The following is a 19,028-nucleotide window of genomic DNA, read 5'->3' on the forward strand; positions in this document are numbered from 1 at the left end:
GCTCTCTGAATTGCCCGCACGATTGAGCGAGCATGCATGCTTGTCTTGTGATGGACTGGTGACCTCTCCAGGGTGTGTCTGTCCTCTTGCCCCATAAAAACTGGAGATAGGCACCAGGCCTCCTCAACCCTGCACAGATAATCAGGTTTTGACCATGGACAGATGGATGGATGGATGGATTATCTTATATTTAAAAAGATAGTTACTAAGCCCCATTACTAGTGGACTGTAATTTTGGGCCCCATGACAAAAAAATCAAAATCATCCCAAAAGTTCATAAATAAATGTATTTTAATAGATTTCTGTTTTCTTTTTTACACAAAACGAAAACACCAAGAGTTATTTTCTGAAGGTAATGTATTAACTGCTTCTAGCCTTAGCAGAACCTCACTTCACAATGCACAAGTATGTATCCCTTTAAGACAAGAAAAGAGCCATCATTTCATATCAAACTCCAGAATCCAAGTTATAAAACAGGAGCGCAAGCTTTGAAAGATGCTGGTTAATACAGATCTCATTCGTCTGTTAAATCATTGAAGTAAAGCCTGAAAAAGTCATTGCGTTTTGGTCATAGCTATCAGGTTTTGACCATGGCAACCCTGCACAGATAATCAGGTTTTGACCATGGACGGATGGATGGATTATCTAATACTTTAAAAAATATATTTTTTTTAGCAAAATGGAATAACTATGCAAATAGCATAGTTACTAAGCCCCAAAACAAGGGTGTGGCCTGTAATTTTGGGCCCTATGACAAAAAAATTTAAATCATCCCAAAAGTTCATAAATAAATGTATTTTAATTGATTTATGTTTTCTTTTTACACAAAACGAAAACACCAAGAGTTATTTTCTGAAGGTAATGTATTAACTTCTTCTAGCCTTATCAGAACCTCACTTCACAATGCAGAAGTATGTATCCCTTTAAGACAAGAAAAGAGCCATCATTTCATATCACACTCCAGAATCAAGGTTATAAAACAGGAGCGCCAGCTTTGAAAGACGCTGGTTAATACATATCTCATTCGTCTGTTAAATCATTGAAGTAAAGCCTGAAAAAGTCATTGCGTTTTGGTCATAGCTATCAGGTTTTGACCGTGGCATCCCTGCACAGATAATCAGGTTTTGACCATGAACAGATGGATGGATTATCTAATACTTTAAAAAAATATTTTTTAAGCAAAATGTAATTATGCAAATAGCATAGTTACTAAGCCCCAAAACAAGGATGTGGCCTGTAATTTTGGGCCCTATGACAAAAAAATTAAAATCATCCCAAAAGTTCATAAATACATTTATTTTAATTGATTTCTGTTTTCTTTTTACACAAAACGAAAACACCAAGAGTTATTTTCTGAAGGTAATGTATTAACTGCTTCTAGCTTTAGCAGAACCTCACATCACAATGCAGAGGTATGTATCCCTTTAAGACAAGAAAAGAGCCATCATTTCATATCAAACTCCAGAATCAAGGTTATAAAACAGGAGCGCCAGCTTTGAAAGATGCTGGTTAATACAGATCTCATTCGTCTGTTAAATCATTGAAGTAAAGCCTGAAAAAGTCATTGCGTTTTTGTCATAGCTACCCCACCTTAGCGCTCAGAAAGCAATGACGTAATGACTTTAGTCTTTGACAGGAAACCACAATTCCCAGGATGCACTCGCGATCGCTGTGGCTACTGAACGGGGGAAGGGAAGCTGAGATTGGAGGGAGAAACAATCAGAAACTCAGGTACTTTTTATCAACGCTTTTTTTTTATCGTATAACGAGGCTGGACATTCAATCGCGCGTCATATTCTCAGCGCATTTAATAGACAACAAAGACCGAGGCTGACGCAATAAGCGCCTTGTGGTTGGATTTGGAGATCGCCTCCATCTCCGTTACAGTTCAGCAGAGCCGCAGCTAGCCCCGTCAGATAGTTAGCCTGGCAGCTGGCTTTCTCTCCCCCTGTACGCTAAGTGGGAGCTGGCTGCTGGACGCCGCGTCATATTCACGTCGAAAATTAGTTTGGGGCTTCGCTAAAGAGTTTCAACCGATTTGCATGCTGAATACGGCCGTGGTTCCGCTCTCGGCGTGAGTTAAAGCTGTAGCTGCGTGTCGGGGGCAGCCAGCGGGGCTGCTAGCTCCCGGGTTGCTACAGAGACTGGTTGCTAGCTGACGGCGGAGCGCTGATGGAGCCGGAGCTGGAGCTGCGCCGCCTCTGTAGGAGGATGCGTTCACTTTTAAATGATTAACACATGTGCAGCAACTGTGCTGAGCTGCTGGTTCAGGGAAAATGCCGAGAATAATAAGTAAGAAAAAAAAATATCTTGTATTTGAAGAAAACTGTAAGCCGCTGAAACAGTCCAGATATTTAGACATGATGGAGGAATGTGAAGCACAGCTCCAAAGTAAAGCTACTAGAGCTGGTGTATTTTTTGTTTGCATGATCAGTTAATATTGATATTTTTTTATCAGTACGGGAGGTTATTTTCTTTATCTTTAAACGTAAAACATAATTTTTGAAGTATTTGCATCTAAATTCATTTGCTGTTGTAATACTGCACATGTAATTCATTGTTTGCACTGCTGGTGTTCTCCTTAAATAACTATTTACTTTTCCATCTTTATGTCCAAGGTGGGGGGGAATAAAACGCTCATACTTCTCTTATAATGTTTTGAAAACAATATTAGTTACTAGCTGTTTTGTTTAAGGCATGGGTGTCTAAACGTGGTGCCACAGGGCCCGTAATGTGGCCCCTTAAAATAATTTTGTGTGGCTCTGTCTGCAGTTCAAGAATGGTCTAAGCTGGCCCTCCAGCAAATGGGGCTGGTGATGCAGATGGACACTTTTGGTCATTTTTTTATTTTTTCCCTCCAGTTTTTAATGAAAAAAAAGTATGTTCTTTTCATTTAGTCATTTATTTGAATTAGGACAATGCACATTCATCAACAAGTCAGCTTAAAGCATCAATGTAGATATGCCAGAATTAGCACAGCAGCGAATTTGCATCCGCTGTCCTAAGGCAGGTAAGAACAGTGGACAATAAGACACTACAGGAGAGAACAGAGTGGACACAAACAGATAAGATGCCAATAACATACAATTAGGTTAACAGGCCCAAGGAAAGAGATCAATTCACCTGTGTCTGATTAGTTTTCAACCATTGTTTCAAGGAGATTTTAAAACTAATGTAGGTTGCACAGTCCACAGCATGAGCTGGCGGTGTGTTCCATAACTTAAATGATAAATGTTCAGCGAAACATAATGTGTTTATCTCTTTTAACGGCCATGTTTCTGTGCATTTGTTTTAATCTCCTAGTAAGCAGAGTCACAAACGTTCAGCCATTTTTCTTCTTCTCAATAACAGACTTAGACACACTCACCTAAATACAGCAAGGGTCTTAGAAGAAAGTTCTCGTTTTTTGCTGCTGGGAAAAGACCGAAAATGTTTTCTTGACCAATAAAAGAGAAAGCATTTGTCGAGCAGCCCTTTTCAGACCTACAATTCTTTATTTCTATTTCATTTAAATATTACATGTTTAATTTATTGGGAAATGGGTACAAAAAAAAAGTAGCACAAGCGTTGGAAATTGGACAACACTTGGGGTAAGAAATATGGCTCCTGAGGGCTTTCAGCTGGGGAAATTGTTGGAACACCCCTGGTTTAAGGTGTCGTGACAGTATGAGATTCTCACTAACATACAGCTGTGTAATAATCCCACGGTATCACAGTATTTCCAATTCAGAGCCGATCAAAACGGTCTAATATGGCTTTAATTTAACATTCATTATTCCACTTTTGATACTGTTATTTGGAACATATTCATGCATTTCATCATCTGGATTCTGAGGCACACTGTCGACTGAAGCAGACCTGTAGAAAACCATCAGACATCTGTCTACTAGCTGGTTAAATAGTCAGGCTATCTGCTGCGGTGGAGTCTGCAGTCAGCTGCCGAACACACGTACTGAGAGACGGTGGGACCTCGTCCGTGCTTTTCACAGTCGGATGTATATCTGAACAGCTGAATCTGTCGCTCTTGAAAGCGAGAGAAAAGCGCGTTGTTGTTCCCAAGCCGGCTGATCCGCCGCGCGCAGCAATAGGTGCGGGAGGGGGGTCACCACTGCCACTGTCTGCTTTTTAAAACTGGAGCAAACCTAAGGTCACTCTGGCGTTTTCTCTGAGAATAATCTTGATAGATATTTATAGCAGTGAAATTTTAAAAGCTTAATGTCCCCTGATACTGGCAGCATTCAGTGTACTAGTGGACTATAAGCTGCTTCCTTTGTCCCGTTGTGTCCCATGCATGCCTTTTTTAATTAAACTCGTTGGATTGAATTATCTTCTTCTTTTTTTTGCTGAGTTTGTTTTAAGCCTTCATGTTTAGGTTAAATATGTTGGTGTTCCTCCGATGCCATGGTGTAATTACTGTTCTTCCTCGTCCGTTTCAGATACTGCGCGCCTCCCTCCTTAGGAGCTGGGCCGGACGAGAACCCCTCTACATGATCCCCGTGGCGGTTCCCCTTCTTCGGCTTCTCCGCTGCCGCCGCTGAGCTCATCCAGTAACGCAGCTTTCGACGAACTGCCTTCGCTCTGGGTGCCAGAATCATGACGATTCTTGGACGGGGAGAGCCCAGGCCGGAGAAGCAGCAACATCATGCGGCTTCTGTTTGCCTGTGGTGGGGCTGAGGGGTGGGGGCTGAGCCGCGGAGGAGAGGAAGGAGGCAGGCTTTCATGACACTGGGCGCTGCTCTTTGTGGCGATCCCGCTGACTTGCATACGCACAATCGAGGCCTGTAAGGAAAAAAAAAAAAAAATAATAAAAGAAACGCGTCTGCCGAAAAGAAAACGACGAGATGATCCGGACAACATGGACCCCGGTGGCGTTTCTGTGAAATGCGGACGTTGGCATGAGGATCTCTGCGCATGTGAGGAGAAAATGAGCAAAGCCTAGAGACTCTCAGTCCCTACAGGTGTGCACTCCCAGAAAGCATGCTGCTCTGCGCTGCCGCCCCCCCGGTCCATCATCTTTCGTGACTGCAGAAGCCTTTAGGGGCCGCGATCAGGAACAACCTCTACAGTCAACACGATCACGTGCCATGGAAGAAAACATTGACGTCACATCGCACACAGAGGTACTTTGATTTCCCTTCTCTCCCGTCAGCAGCGTCCGCCTTGCTAGGCCAACCGCACAGACCTCAGGATTTGTCTGCTTTGGCCGTATTCGGAGCGCCTCCTTCCAAAAAGGGGGAGCTTTTTTCTTCATTGACGTAAACGGTTCAGAACTGTTTAGGATGTTTCTGAGCAGGTTGCCAGTCAGCTGGTGTCCCGCTGCCTCAGCTGTTATCTGTGGTCAGCTCTTATCCCTATAACTTGGTTTTGTAGCCATAACGTTACCTCCAGCCGCCTGGCCTCTATCCTCGTAGTATAACCGTGTCGTCAGATAAAAGCATCATGGACGCGGCGCTGCTAGCGGGGAAAGCTTTTTCTGAAAAGCAAGAAGTTCTTTGACTCTCTGTGGGTTGGCTGTCTTTGCAGGAGCTTTTATTGTCTTAAAGAATTAGTAATGGTAACCGAAACGTTTCTTCTTATTTTTATTTTTTTTATTTTTTTTGGCCACTGTGGTTCAAGACTTTTCAGGTAAGGATTTAAGTCACAGAGTTTATAACGCGCAACAGGAGACCTGCTGTCATTAAGACTTAAACTTCCCGAGCAAGTCAAGCTGTCGCTGTTTATGCGTTTGCTTTTATTTTTGCCACGTTTATTTGTCACACTTTATTTTATTTTATTTTTATTTATTATTTTTTTTGTCCCTCTCTCTAGGGCCTGAATGGTTTGTCACATGAGCGTAAGCCTGTAGAGGAGATCACCAATGGACATTCAGCCTATAAGCCTGTAAGCTAAAAGTCGCTTGTCTTTGATCCTGTGTAATTAATTGTTGCTAGGCAGACTTTCATTCGCTCCCAAATCACCTTCGTTAATTCCTGTTTTCTTTTTTTTTTTTTTTTTATTGTGCAGGTTGTTAATGGAGTGGTTATAGGTCACGGTGGTAAAGACCACACGAATGGCAGCGCACCTTTGAGATCCCTGCCGGTAATAAAGCCTTATTTAAATGAACTTCCAATGGTCAGAAGTTTAAATACGGCATCTAATGTTGTTAAGTTTGTCCTTTTAACGGTGCATTGGACCTGTTCCTTCTCTACGGTGGAACGTTGACATATACGCGCCCCCCTGACTAATATTTAGGTAAATGCCCCTTAACGAGCCCCAGAGAGAGAACCCACATTCTTTTGTTGCCATCAGGAGGGTTCTGGGGTAATTCGGCCATCGTATTTGACCTCTCTTCTTATCCCAAATGGTAGAACCCATTTAATCTGGTTTGAACAGCACAGGCCCGGGTTTTAAGCCTACCTCCCTAATCAATATATTTCAGGTCGAATCTTAATGTTTACCTTCTTCATTCAAAGCAAGTTTTCACGTTTGGTCCTTGTCTTGTTGAAGCAACAAATTTCAATGCAGATGATTCAAATATATACTAAATAAATTCCTAGCGTTGCATGTAGGGTCACCATTCCATCTGGCCAAAAGGAAGGTTCAAGTAAAACATTAAAAGTCCAAAATGAGTATGAAATTCATACAGATAATGAGGGGGTGTTATAGTAGGATTCTCTGTAATACGGTTTTTGGATTTATTGTTCAGATTTCAGCGCTGAAGCAAAATGGCCTTCTGCAGACCCTGGCAGCAGGTGGAGACACGGCCTACTCCACAGGTAACCTGCACACCCACACACATCCATGTTTTAAATACAAAGTGAGGACCTTTGACTTCCATTCCTTTTCAACGTTTTCTATGGCCTTAACCCTAAACCCAACCTTTGCCACTACAAACCTAACCCTGACCTAAACCTAATTTACACCTTAGTCCTAAACCTAGCCCAGAAAAAAAGGACAGGAAAAGCTCCTCACTTGCCATCAAAGTCCTCACTTTACTAGTAAGATGATCAGCTCCACTGGATGGAGCTCATCAAGATGACGCGCACCTGGTTGAACCGACGTGTCTTTATATAGGAAGTGATGCAAAAAGAGCGAGACAATCTGGTTTGTTGGACTTAGCGCACGTTCTTATCTCCTTCTGTCCTTCGTTTTTCAGAGGAACGAGAAGATGGCGAGCTGGAAAAGGCCAGGCAGGAGTGGGAGGCTCTGGATAACATCCAGCCAGGTCAGATGCATCTCGCTGCTTTTCACCTGTCTGAGTCAGGATAAAAATATCATTTTTAATCTAAACTGGAGGTCGGGACAACTAGAGCGGCCCAAGTAGACTAAGTAGAAAGATTTTAGAGTACGCTTGCTAAGGTACGGCGCTACAACAAATCTGAGCGTTCTAGAAAGTTCTTACCGACGTCTTTGTCTTCAGTGCCTCATAAGTCCAGGGCTGTGGAGATTTCCAGGTTTCCTCAAGAGCTTTAGCAGCGATGTTCCAATCCAGTTCTTTCAGGGCATTCACCTGTCGATGCAGCCAATTCTGATCTCTCTTTAAAAGCTGTAGCTAACAACGTAGTATTTATTTCAAGCCCTTCTGCTGCCGTGACAAGAAGCTGATACGACGCCGTGCGTGCGTTTTTGTGTGAGTTTAAGAGCTGTATAACAGGGTCTTGGGTTTAATATAAAGACAAAATGATAGCAGGGTTGAAATTTGAATCTGTATGGTTAGCATTGCTTGCTGCGCGCATCAGCCTCTTACTTTCCCTCCTTCCATTTTCAAAGGGCCAACGTTTCCAAATCCAGCTTGCTTCATGACAGACAAGAGGCTGAAATGTCATAGCTGACACGCCTATGAAGTAAATGTGCTTTTTTTTTCAAAAAGCCTCATGCTTCCCCTGAAGCGCGAGGCTCGCATGGTCACCGCCACCCGGCTGGTAGCATTTAAGCCAATCAGAATGGTCCAGATCCCTCAAAAGATCCCAGAGCTCTGCAAGCCGGAGAAACTCAGGCCCACATACGTTTCTTTTTTTTTTTTTTAAAGTTGACGTAGCTGAAGTTTTCAATAGTGCAGCTCGTTAAACATAAACGACAGTGCCAACACTCCTTGCAGAAGTGAAAAACCTCTCGCATTAAAAACCGGCCGCTGGAAGCGTTTTATGACCTCAGCAGCCTTGTCATAGAGACTAAAACGTTTACGCCAAGCATTGTCTGTAGTAGCCGATGTTTTGCCGACTGTGGATGAGCGCTGTAGGGTCAGCGTTCTAAAACCAAAGCTATTATGCGATGCCCCCACAGCTCTAACCGAGGACTCAACCCCGACCCCGCTCATCTCCTTCAACGAAGCCCTGCAGTACTTCCAGACCACAGACCTGGGAGACCTGCTGGTAAGCAAAGCACTTTTTCATCCACTCTGTCACACACCCCAGCTCCATATGTCGGGTTGGTCAGCGTTCCACTCAGTGTTTGTTTTTTTTCCCCCTCTTGATCTAAAAAAAAAAAAAAAAAAGGCCTGATATCCGAGATTTCATTCTGCTCTCCAGTGATAGGCAGCCGATTAAAGTTGGTTTACTCTTGTTTTTTACAATAAAGATAGAAAATTAAACTTAGCTTTCATCCTGACTCCAACTGAAACGCTATCTTGTTATCTCCAGGGGCTTCTGGTACCTAAAAAAACTGCATACATGTTCAATAAGTGCAGTGTTGACAGAGTAGTGAAGTATTAACTATTTATTAGCTGTTAATTACACCGACCCCCCCCCCCTTTACCTCCAAATATCTGTAGAAGAACATCCAGCCAACTATTCGCAGGACCGGTCTGGCTGCGATTGCACATTTCTTGTTTGGACCTCCGCGACTGCACCGGGAGCTCCTGGAGGAGAGGGATCTAGTCTTTGCCATCGCCCAGTGTGAGTTGGGCCGCCTGTGTTGTTGGGCCACCGTTCCAGGCATGCAGCTTGCAGTTGGTTTTTATCAAATAGCTAAATCGATCATTGTGCGCAGGCCCTGTGGATAACAGCCAAACCGTCCACATGCGCGTCCTGCAGACCATTTACAAAAGGCTGGTCGGAACCAGGCTGGACTGTCCTCGCTACGGTTCTCACTGGGAGAACGTCGGCTTTCAGGGTAAGAGCCTCATAGACTGTTTTATTGGAAATGTGGCCTTTTTATAGAGACCAAACGGAGCGACACTGAGACGTGATGTGGTGGTTGGTTTTGGTGTTCTGCAGGTACGGACCCAGCCACTGACCTACGTGGCACCGGGTTTCTTGGACTGATGCACACTCTGTACTTGGTGATGGACCCAGAAACCCTCCCACTGGCCAGGGACATCTACAAGCTGTCCCAGCATCCTACACAGGTTCTCATCCAGTCACTGAACGCAATCCTAAAGCACTTCATCCATGCCAGAGATGTGATGCCTGCATTTCATATCAGTACTGGGGAATTAGTTTCAACTACACCTTTACTAGTAATTCTGAAAGATCTCAAATAATCTCACCTTGCTTTATAAATGCGCTTGAGTCTTAGACAATAAAGAATATTTCTATATACTTTAGGTTGTGAGTTTAAAAAAATAGAGCATGTGTTATTTTCACGATCATCCCTTTGACTATTGGTCAAAAGTCTTGAGTCAATTTTTAGATTGTGGCTTTAAGGAGAATTTCTGCAGGCTTTCTCAAGTTTTACTTTCGATTTTGTAAGTTAGTAGTAGTAATAGAGCTACTGTAATTTTGGTTTGCCTTTTGGATTCGCACAACTCAAATCAGCCATTTTTCTCTTGATCGGTGATCGGAAGGTCAAATACTTATAAAATGATCGGCAGGTCAGAGTTGAGTGGTTTATTAGAAATATATTTATCTTGTTAAGCGTACCGTACAAATACTTGAGGGGAGATGCTACATGTGAAGTTAGCCACCGTCTAAAGACAACTAAAGTCTAAAGAAGACTTCATGGGTATTTCTGAGGAAAATCCAATTGGTTAAACCCAAAAAAGTAAAGGAAGGAGACGTTTTCACAGCACAGCTCGTCACTTATTGTGTGTTTTATCTGTTTTAGAACTTCCCATTCTGTGTGATGTCAATCAACATGACCCGCATCGCTTTGCAAATCCTGCGAGAGGAGGCCCTGTCTAAGTGAGTCGTGCCTCCTAAACCTTGTTTTTTTTTTTGCTCGTTTTTGTTGTCGCTTAACACAGACCAACAAAAACAGAAGAAAAAAGATCAGTTCTCAAATGGGTAAAAATCGAGCTGAATATTGATGTGGACTGTTTAATGTTTTGGATGCCGTATCATCGTCACCATCATCCTCCAGAGGACCAAATTCAAAGACGGCCTAAAAACAAAGTGAAAACAGGATGTGGTGGGATAGACCAATTTGGCCAAAATGCTGTGCTAGCGCTTTAAAACGGGGGAACCTCCTGTGTTATATAGTAAATATTACTATATCACAAACAGAGGACTGCTTATATTGACTGTGTTGGAGGAGATTATACTTAAAGTGCATTTCACCTTCACTGTTCTGGATGCCCACACTTGATGTACACTTTGTAGTGGCTCAGAAATAGTGGGGACACTGTGACGAAGAAGAGAGTGAATTAAAAGTGCCTTGGTCTTAATTTCCACCACTGACGGCTCCCTCCTTCTGTGTTTGCATCAGGGAGTGCAATCGTCGTCAGCAAGTGGTCGGTGTGCTCAACGAGTTTTATGTTGCCACATTTCTTCACGTGTACCAGCTGTGGAAGACCCAACAGAAGACAATTGCTGACTCTGGCTATGTGCTAAAAGGTAAAAACAACAGCTAGGTTTTCCCTTTCAGCTGGCCGCTAAACGTCTCGAAAACGCAGTCTTGAGTCTGGATGAAATTAGTTGCACCAAGTAATTTTGGACATGAAGTGAATTAAGGCGACGCCACCCGTCAGTCCATCCTGGAGGCTCGTCAGTAACTGACCAATCGGAGACCTGCGGGCCCTTCTGCTCTGAGAGCAGGGGCGGACTGAAAGGCTTATCTCTGTCACAACGTCTGGTTGCCTAAGTGGCGTCTCTGTCAGCTATGATCACTTACCAAGACTCCAGTTTTGCACAAAGCGCTTAATAGGCAGTGTAACGTAAACTTTGCCTCCCTAACACAGAGTTTGACTGATGGCAGCAACTATTAGAAGTTACTAATATATATTTTAAGCCGGATAGACGTTGCATATTTAAATTTGGGCTTTATCGTTGTCTGTGGTCACAAAATGTCTTCACAGGCTTGATGTGCAACATTTTTCTTTTTTGCCATAATGTTGGTAGATAAGGTAAAAATGCCTCTGGTAATGCTGTGAGCTTCACTATCACCCCCATTACAACGACTGTCAGGGGTTAGGTTGTGCCTGGAGTACACATCTAATGGGTGGAGCGATCTTACACTTCACGTCAAATAATGGAGCTGTTAGAGAAATCCTTACGTGTTTAAGCGTGTTTGGGTCTCTGTGTGTGAAAATCAGCTTCCAGTCTCGATGTGAACCCACTGGCTTCAAATCTCTGGGTAAAATGGCAATTGCATCAGTCCTAAACATTCACATTGTTTATCTAAAAACTTCTTTCCCTTTTTAAAGCATGCGTTTGCTTGTCTGTCCGCCGAACCCACCCCGAGTCGAGCATTTCTCTGTTTTTGTGACCAACAGAAGTGGAGCTGTTTGCCAAAAAGAACCCCAAGCAGATGCTGCGCCGGCTAGAGGTCTTCCTGAAAGAGAGGCAGGCAGGTGGAGTCCCCCGTGGGACGTCGCCGGACCCCCAGGCCCACCAGCCCTCTCCCAGCTTGGGGGAGAGAGGGACTAAAGCTGGGACGGGACAGGGAAGCAGGGGGAAGGAGATGCACTTCACAGGAGTGTGTGATCTCCCACCAGACATGGAGGGAGAGGCCAGACTTATCTAAACTACAGTCTGTGTGTGTGTGTGTGTGTGTGAGCGATCCTGACCATGATTAAATCTAATACTCTATGTGAGAATGGCTTAGTCGAAGCGAGGACAGCTCAGCGCTCGCTGATCTGAGGTCTGCTGTCCGGATCTACTCACACAGTACTTCTTCCTACAATGCTGGGTGCAGCACTTTGATCAGATTAAGATTGGTGATCTTTAAGAGTTATGTATGATTTTTGTTCTAATTTATTCTTCAAACTCGGGACATATATATATATATATATATATATATATATATATATATATATATATATATATATATATATATATAGTCTTTAATGTAAGATGTCACTAAAAAAGCAAACTGAAGTGGATATTTGCACTTTTCTGTAGTTGTCGTAGCCAAATTAACAGCTGCCAAATTCCTTTATTGTTAAACTTGTCTAGGAGTCCAAAATGTTCACGCCCATGTCTCAAGGGTCTCTCAGCAGAACGAGGAGCTTCTGTTTTTGTGAAGGCTTTGCGTCGTAAACCATGCAGCAGAAGAGCAACGCTGTTTAAGCTCAACCGGGCTTGAAGCGGGGTTGTTATTGAGCTGCGTGGGGAGAAGATGGAAAACCTGAAGAGGTTTTAGGGGCCGTTTCACAGGGATCAGAAGTCGCATGTAGACCCTGTTTTAAAGAAACTTTATGCAGTAGGATTTGAATACAGCTCGACTTGAAGGTGGTATCGTCGTTGCATTCAATCTTAGAAGGTGACTGGAGCATGAATGGACATACAGTCCAGTTGTGTGGAAGTAAAGCCAGTTGTCAAAGATCAACTGGATTCAGTTTTTGCAAATGACCGGGAAATAGATTTTAAATATTATTCTTAAAGATGTCCATCTTAGCTCTTAAAAGACTTTGTCCGTTTGAGTCTGACTCCCCAGTTGTGCATAAATGCACTTCAGACAGATGGCTTGGTGAGCAAGAACAGATTTCTATCAAAACATTGGAGTCGTCTCACTTCATGACTTGTTGCAGCTGCAGGAAAAAGCCGTTTCGTGTGTGTGTGTGTGTGTGTGTGTGTGTGTGTGTGTGTCTGTGAGAGAGAGAGATGGGCATGGGCCGGCTTGAGATTGTCATGGTGTGATAAAAAATTCTGTGGAACTACATTGTTCCATAGATCTTAAATCTTAATTAATTTATTAAAAAATTAATAGCATGATAGGATTTCTTTTACCGTCTATTTTATTCAATACAAAAAAGTCACAGCTAATCTCACTTGAAGCTGCACTACCTTAATAAAACTGTCAAGTGGCGCTCTTCTACTTCCCGCAACGTCATCATTCTTGTTTAGTTGGTAATCACAAGAAAATATGTCCCAACAGTCAAATTTAGTTTTTGTGGAAAAGTGCAGTAGCCCTCTTTCAGCCAGCTGACTGGCAGTGCACAGCAACACGAGGAGGGGCAGAGGAGTCAGAGAAAGCTCCGCTCACATCGCGCTTTCTCTGACTCCTTTTTAACAGGACCTTTAACTGTATAAGTGGTGTGATGGATTTTTTATTTATTTAATTATTTTAATGAGTTTTTGACACCAGAACTTTAAGGAACCTTGGCATCCCTTGATGCTGTAGCCAGCCCATGCCAGCTGTTGTGTGCGTGCTTGGTCCCGGACGGAGCCAAGAGTCCGATCTGAACTTTCTCTACATTCCGTTATAAAGCATGTGATTTCTGTTCGTTTCTGTTTTGAACAAACGTTCCTTGTGCGGACGTGTGCGTGGTGAACTAACTTGATCCGATGCTGATGAAGGGCGCCTCTCCTCGGAGATGTATGGTACAGTATGCAATCCTTGCTCTGTCTCTATGATAATCAAAAAAAAAAACACTAGTGCTGTATGATGATGATAGAAATCGTTCCTAATTTCAGGGTTTGTGCACTCGTGCAAGCGAATGCGTGCGTGCGTGTGAGTCATGTGACAGAAATGGACTACAGATGGGGGCGGCTTTCTTTTGCACACAGCAGTGCCAGCTTTACTGAGCCCTTGATCCACCGAGCTGCAGGCACACGGTACTTGCGTCATGCTTAAAATGGTACAGCAGGTTAGCGTGGACAGTGTTTATCAGGCGGATCGTTTTGCTCTGGAGTCGGGTCAGGCTTCTCAGTCAGGCCGGTTTCTGGTTCGTGGGCATGTAGAAACCCGCCTCCCATCGTCGTAACCTCAGTCTGTAGCATGTTCAGGTAGCTCTAGTACTGTAGCATCCTATAGCCTCCTCCTCTTCGTACAGCTTGTTGATGTCATGTCTCGGTTCCCGTCTGTAGTGTCGATGAGCGTGCAAACTGTTACTACTATAGCACATGCATTCCATAGCTTTCTTCAGCCTCCTCGGCCAGCATTGGCGAGCGCTCTGACGAGCTGCGGGATGACGGCGTAGAGCTCAAACTTCCGCCCCACTGTTTCCTTAGCAAGCGTTCGCTAGCAGGACCTGCAACGCAAAAGGTTCAACCAGATCCTGGTGACAACCAAAGTGAGCCACGCATACAGAGAAATCAAAACACAGTAGCACATGAATTTTATTATGTGTTTTTAAAGTGGAATGACACGGGGAGTAAATATTGAACGTGCTCTCTTTATTTCATCAAATGTTTAGCAAAAAAAAAAAAAAAAAGACTTTGTCGGGAAATAGATCCTCAAGATGTCTCCTTTAGGGAAACTAGTTGCGTGCGTCGCTCAGGCGTGATTCTTTTACACAAGCCGTCTTCAGATCTTGAAGGTTCAGGAGACCTCTTCTATGCACTCTGATCTTAGGTTTGAATACTTTTAGTTTTGTTTTTATGGCACTAGTGGCCTTTATTTATCAGCAGCTGACAGGGGCCCGCAGCAGAAGTCCACGGGCCGGGATTGGAACCCAGGACAACCATGTGGAAGACGGAGTTCATAGATTTTTAATCGGATTCAAGTCGGGTGATGGACTGGGCCATTCTAGCAGCTTTGCTTTCTTCCTCTGAAACCAGATCGGTTTTCTGTTTGTTCAGGCTTATTGTCTTGCTAAAAAAAAACATCATCCCCGTTATAACCGCAGATTCTCATCAAGAATGTCTTCTGATCAGTCTATATTTTCTGTATCTCGTCTGCTTGTCTAGATGTTCTGCGGCAAATAATGAGCTTCGACCTGTGTTTTCTTCAACAGTGGAGTCTTGTGCAGTGAGCATTCATAGTGGTGAAGTGCACTGCTTGTTTTCTGTCGAACACATGTGCTCGCTAATCCTGCTTCTCGGTATTGTTTGGACTCCTCTGTCATGTATCCCATCTGGATTGCGGTCCCAGCGACGCTCACAGGAACACTCAGACGTTTAGACAGGCGTTGGTAACCGATGCCGTCAGAGTGGGTCTTTAGGGAGCTCTTTGTTTTCACCCATCTTGAGATTAATAAGAAACCTTTTTAGAGGCAATCAATTAGGACTAAACGAGCCAATATCAGTTTGCACTGATAAGGGAGCAGGATTACTTTCTAAATGCTGACAGAAGTTTTATTTTTCCTGGCATTCGGTGCCTTTTATGCCTCCTTTTCTTCAGGTATCCATTGCCTATTCCCTGTGTCATCAATGCACATAACCTCATTCATGGACTAATTTGTTTAGATTTTTAGATATTTAACACTTGGGTTGTTGCCAGAATCCACCCCCCACCCCCACACTGCATCCACTGGATTCATTCAGACTGTCCTCTCTTCCCAGTTCTGTCTTTTGATTTATGCCATTACACCAAATTAGACTTTCTGCACTCCGATAACGCAGCGTACGAAGTTAACCATGACACACCATGGACTAGTTTAATACACTGGCAAGCATACTTCTCTCATAATCTACTAATATTCTTCACCATCTCCTGTTTGTCGTTACTATAACTTCAAGAATGAGATTATCTAGTTAGCTAATTAGCCAAGGGTTTTATGGGGGGTTGATTGATCTGGAAAATTTGCACTGTTGTAGATATTTGATAAGAATGTGTGACGTATGCAAGAGGAAGCAGGCCATCTTCAATAGCCATATTGTGATGTTCATTTACCGCCCAGCTCATGAAACAGGCTTTGTGAAGTCAGAACCCCCCCCCCCCCCCCCCGCCCCGTTCTGAAATGAACTGACCCATCGCGACGGTCTCATATTTAGTTTGAAGAACTTTTATGCTGAAGAGCAGTGCAGTGTATGTAAATCAGGAAGTTTGTACATAGAGAATTAATGATTGTAACTGTATGATTGTCTGTAGGGCATTATACTGAAACACATTGCTTACCTCAAGACTTAAGACTAATCTTTTTCTCTCTCTCTCTCTTTCTCTCTCTCTTTCCCTCCTCTGGTTTGGCCTCCCTCTCAGGCTCGTTTTGCTTAATTCTACTTTGGCCCGTTTTTCACGACCCAATTGGAAATGCTATATAATTTATACTCGGCACTTAACACTTATTAGCCATTTAGCACAAAAAGCCGATCAATGTTAAATGTATTCTATTTACAGACACTATATAGGCCCACGTGCTCCGATGCACAGCTGCAGATGGAAAGCTCCTTGTTCAGGCGAGCTTTAATTGGCCAACATTGTTGAAATAAGCTGGTTTTGTTGTGGCTTCAGTGATAGTCCAGTATACTTTGGCCGTGATTAGGTGTTCGACGTGAAGAAAACGCTGAGGAAAATCCTGTCTCTTACAACACCGGTCACAAACACTTTAATATATGATTGTAAAAATAGGAAGCTTAACTTAGCAGTCATAATGCTGTGTACGCTTGGACATTGGTTTATATTCCGTGTCAAAACAAGGCCAGAATTATCCAGGTCACCAAAACTTTTCATTTTTAGCCGTTGTAATAAGTTACATTCTTTATGCTTTTGCCATTGTTTTCCGTTCCTTTATTCGAGACACAAGAAACAAAATGAAGAGAAAAAAAAAAAACGGGTTCTTGCATGATGTCGGATGCTCTGAGAGCCGGAGTCTGAACTTCTGCGTGGTACAGCGGTGGCTCAGCAAATACAATCACTTCTCTCAATACCCTGCTCTTTAATATGGAGGTGTTTTACCGTTGCCGTAGTCTTCATGTCCCTCAGAGCATTTTATGGCTATTCTTTGATTGTAGAAGCCCTATTTTATACTGAGAGTTATTTCAGAATACAGTATGTGCTGTTAAACATTAAATGTATTGTATGGAGAAAGCTAAATAAATGCTGTTTGAAAACTACCCATTTCAGTGTCCGCTTTGATTTTGTCCAAATCCAGCTGGGAAAACGTCTAACACGTGTCATCACTCCATTTATAGGTCCCTCAATAAACCAGGATGTCATAGAGAAGTTAATTTATTTCTGTGGTACAGTCGAGAACGTAAAGCTCCTTTTCATATACAGATCATTTTAAGGAGTATGGCTTTATTGCTAAAGAAAAGACAAAATTGGAGTATCACATAAGGCTGATTGAAATGTTCTTGATCCAGGAATGTTGTTATGGTCTACTTAATCTCAGAAGGCTGCTGACTTGACTGTTGTCCATCAGTCATTAACAACCTCTACAAGGAGACAAGCAGCAATGGATACTATATTGTTTTTAAGCTGGTTGTTCAGAGTGCTGTATCCTAATAATGGAAAGTTAAGTGGAAGTAAAAAGCGGTAAATTCCTCAAAGAACACAGCTTACAATGCTGCAAACAGCACAGTGACCAGATTAAATACCTGTGGAGGAAATTCATTTGGAAGGATAAAAGCAGAAGTGAACTCTATGGCCACAAGAACTTAATTTGGTGAGGGAGTCAGAAATGATGAAAACTACACTGCTTCTACAGCTTTTGAGCCACACAGACAAGTGCGTCAGAAACTGGTGTCCAGTTATTGAAAAATTTGTATTCATCAGCCGGGTGGCTGCACATGTGCATTTGGACATGACAACGATCCGAACTGTGAGCCCAAACTGACCCATCGACTCACCCAGGAGAAAACGGGGAAGGTTCTCCTGACCTTAACTGGATTGAACCACTGAGTAGATCTAAAACGTGCAGGCGGTGCACGTCAGCCGGAGAATTTACAGGAAGTGAATGCTGGTGTTTTTATTGCCAAGAACAATTGGGCTGTTTTAAAACAGGAGATGACATCCTTCATAAAAAACACATGACCTCATGGGGGCAATACCTAGTAAGAAGAACCTGGTTTTGTGAATGTTTTATCAGGCTTATTTGGCTTATTATGGTTTAAAAACAGTGAACACTTCAATGATAAACAGCTTCATCCAACCACAAACCACGAGTGACAGAAAAGTGTGTATCATTTCTTATTCTCTGAAAGAAATCTGAAAATCATTGACAATCCTGCCAGGGTGTGAAAATCTACACTGATTTCTCTAAAAAAATACATAAATGATAACAGAATAGCTCAGAAAAAGTTGCCAGTGTGGCTTGTGGTGTAGCTTTTCTGTTGTTTAGCCACTAGAGAGCACACTTTGATTCGTTTTGTGGGTGTCACACATTACATTTGATGTGTTATGGGATAATGGTGCTGGAAGCAAAAGAAGAAAGCACATGAAGACAAAACCTCGGCCGGCTTTTCTAGCAACTTTAAAACTTCAAGTTTTACAGCAGGGCTCCAAGTCTCAGTCAGTCATTTATGTTTTCAGCAGCAAACGGTCACCTCTTTAATCTAAAAGCCTTTCTAAAATGATCCATCTGTAAGTTTTATTAAAGTTCCCGCGGAGGCGCAGTCATCTGACCAAAGCGTCTGCATTGGCAGCTCTTGGACTGGCAGTCTTCTCTTCGCCTTTGATAATAAGGAAAACAAAACTCTCATCTGCTTTCACTTTAAAAGCACATGCTGCTGCAGAGACGCTTCAGAAGTATTTGCAACCGATCACCCGGAGATTTTAGACTCTGCTTGATAAAGTTGGGCATCCTGAGGAGTCATGCCTCTACATCTGTCCTCGATCAGACTGGTGGCTCTCATCCCACAGGACCAGATGAGCTGGACCTGCTGAATCACGTCAAGGACCAGATGGACGCACCTTTAAACCAACTTTTCTTTTTCTTCTTAAAAGAAATCTTCAAACCGTACAAAGTCTGTTGTATAAGCTTTCATGCATGGTAACACTTCCCTGCCCTTTCTCAATATGAGCAATAATTGGACTACAGCAGTCGGAGGCCCTTCTGAGGGTTAATCCGT

At 43.0% G+C, this 19,028-nt stretch overlaps 1 protein-coding gene across 1 annotated transcript; it reads left to right on the forward strand.

Moving 5' to 3' along the window:
* The first annotated feature begins 1,628 nt into the window (after positions 1–1,628).
* elmod3 (ELMO/CED-12 domain containing 3) lies at positions 1,629–17,076 on the forward strand. The gene is made up of 13 exons (XM_012854763.3): positions 1,629–1,731; positions 4,437–5,120; positions 5,809–5,880; positions 6,004–6,078; positions 6,686–6,755; positions 7,136–7,204; positions 8,263–8,351; positions 8,750–8,873; positions 8,968–9,090; positions 9,195–9,325; positions 10,024–10,100; positions 10,624–10,751; positions 11,630–17,076. Exons 2-13 carry the CDS (start codon positions 5,085–5,087, stop codon positions 11,878–11,880), a joined length of 1,245 nt encoding a protein of 414 aa, XP_012710217.2. The 5' UTR covers positions 1,629–1,731; positions 4,437–5,084; the 3' UTR covers positions 11,881–17,076.
* Positions 17,077–19,028: the final 1,952 nt, after the last annotated feature.

Source organism: Fundulus heteroclitus, chromosome 12, assembly GCF_011125445.2.
Source record: "Fundulus heteroclitus isolate FHET01 chromosome 12, MU-UCD_Fhet_4.1, whole genome shotgun sequence".
NCBI lineage: Eukaryota > Metazoa > Chordata > Actinopteri > Cyprinodontiformes > Fundulidae > Fundulus > Fundulus heteroclitus.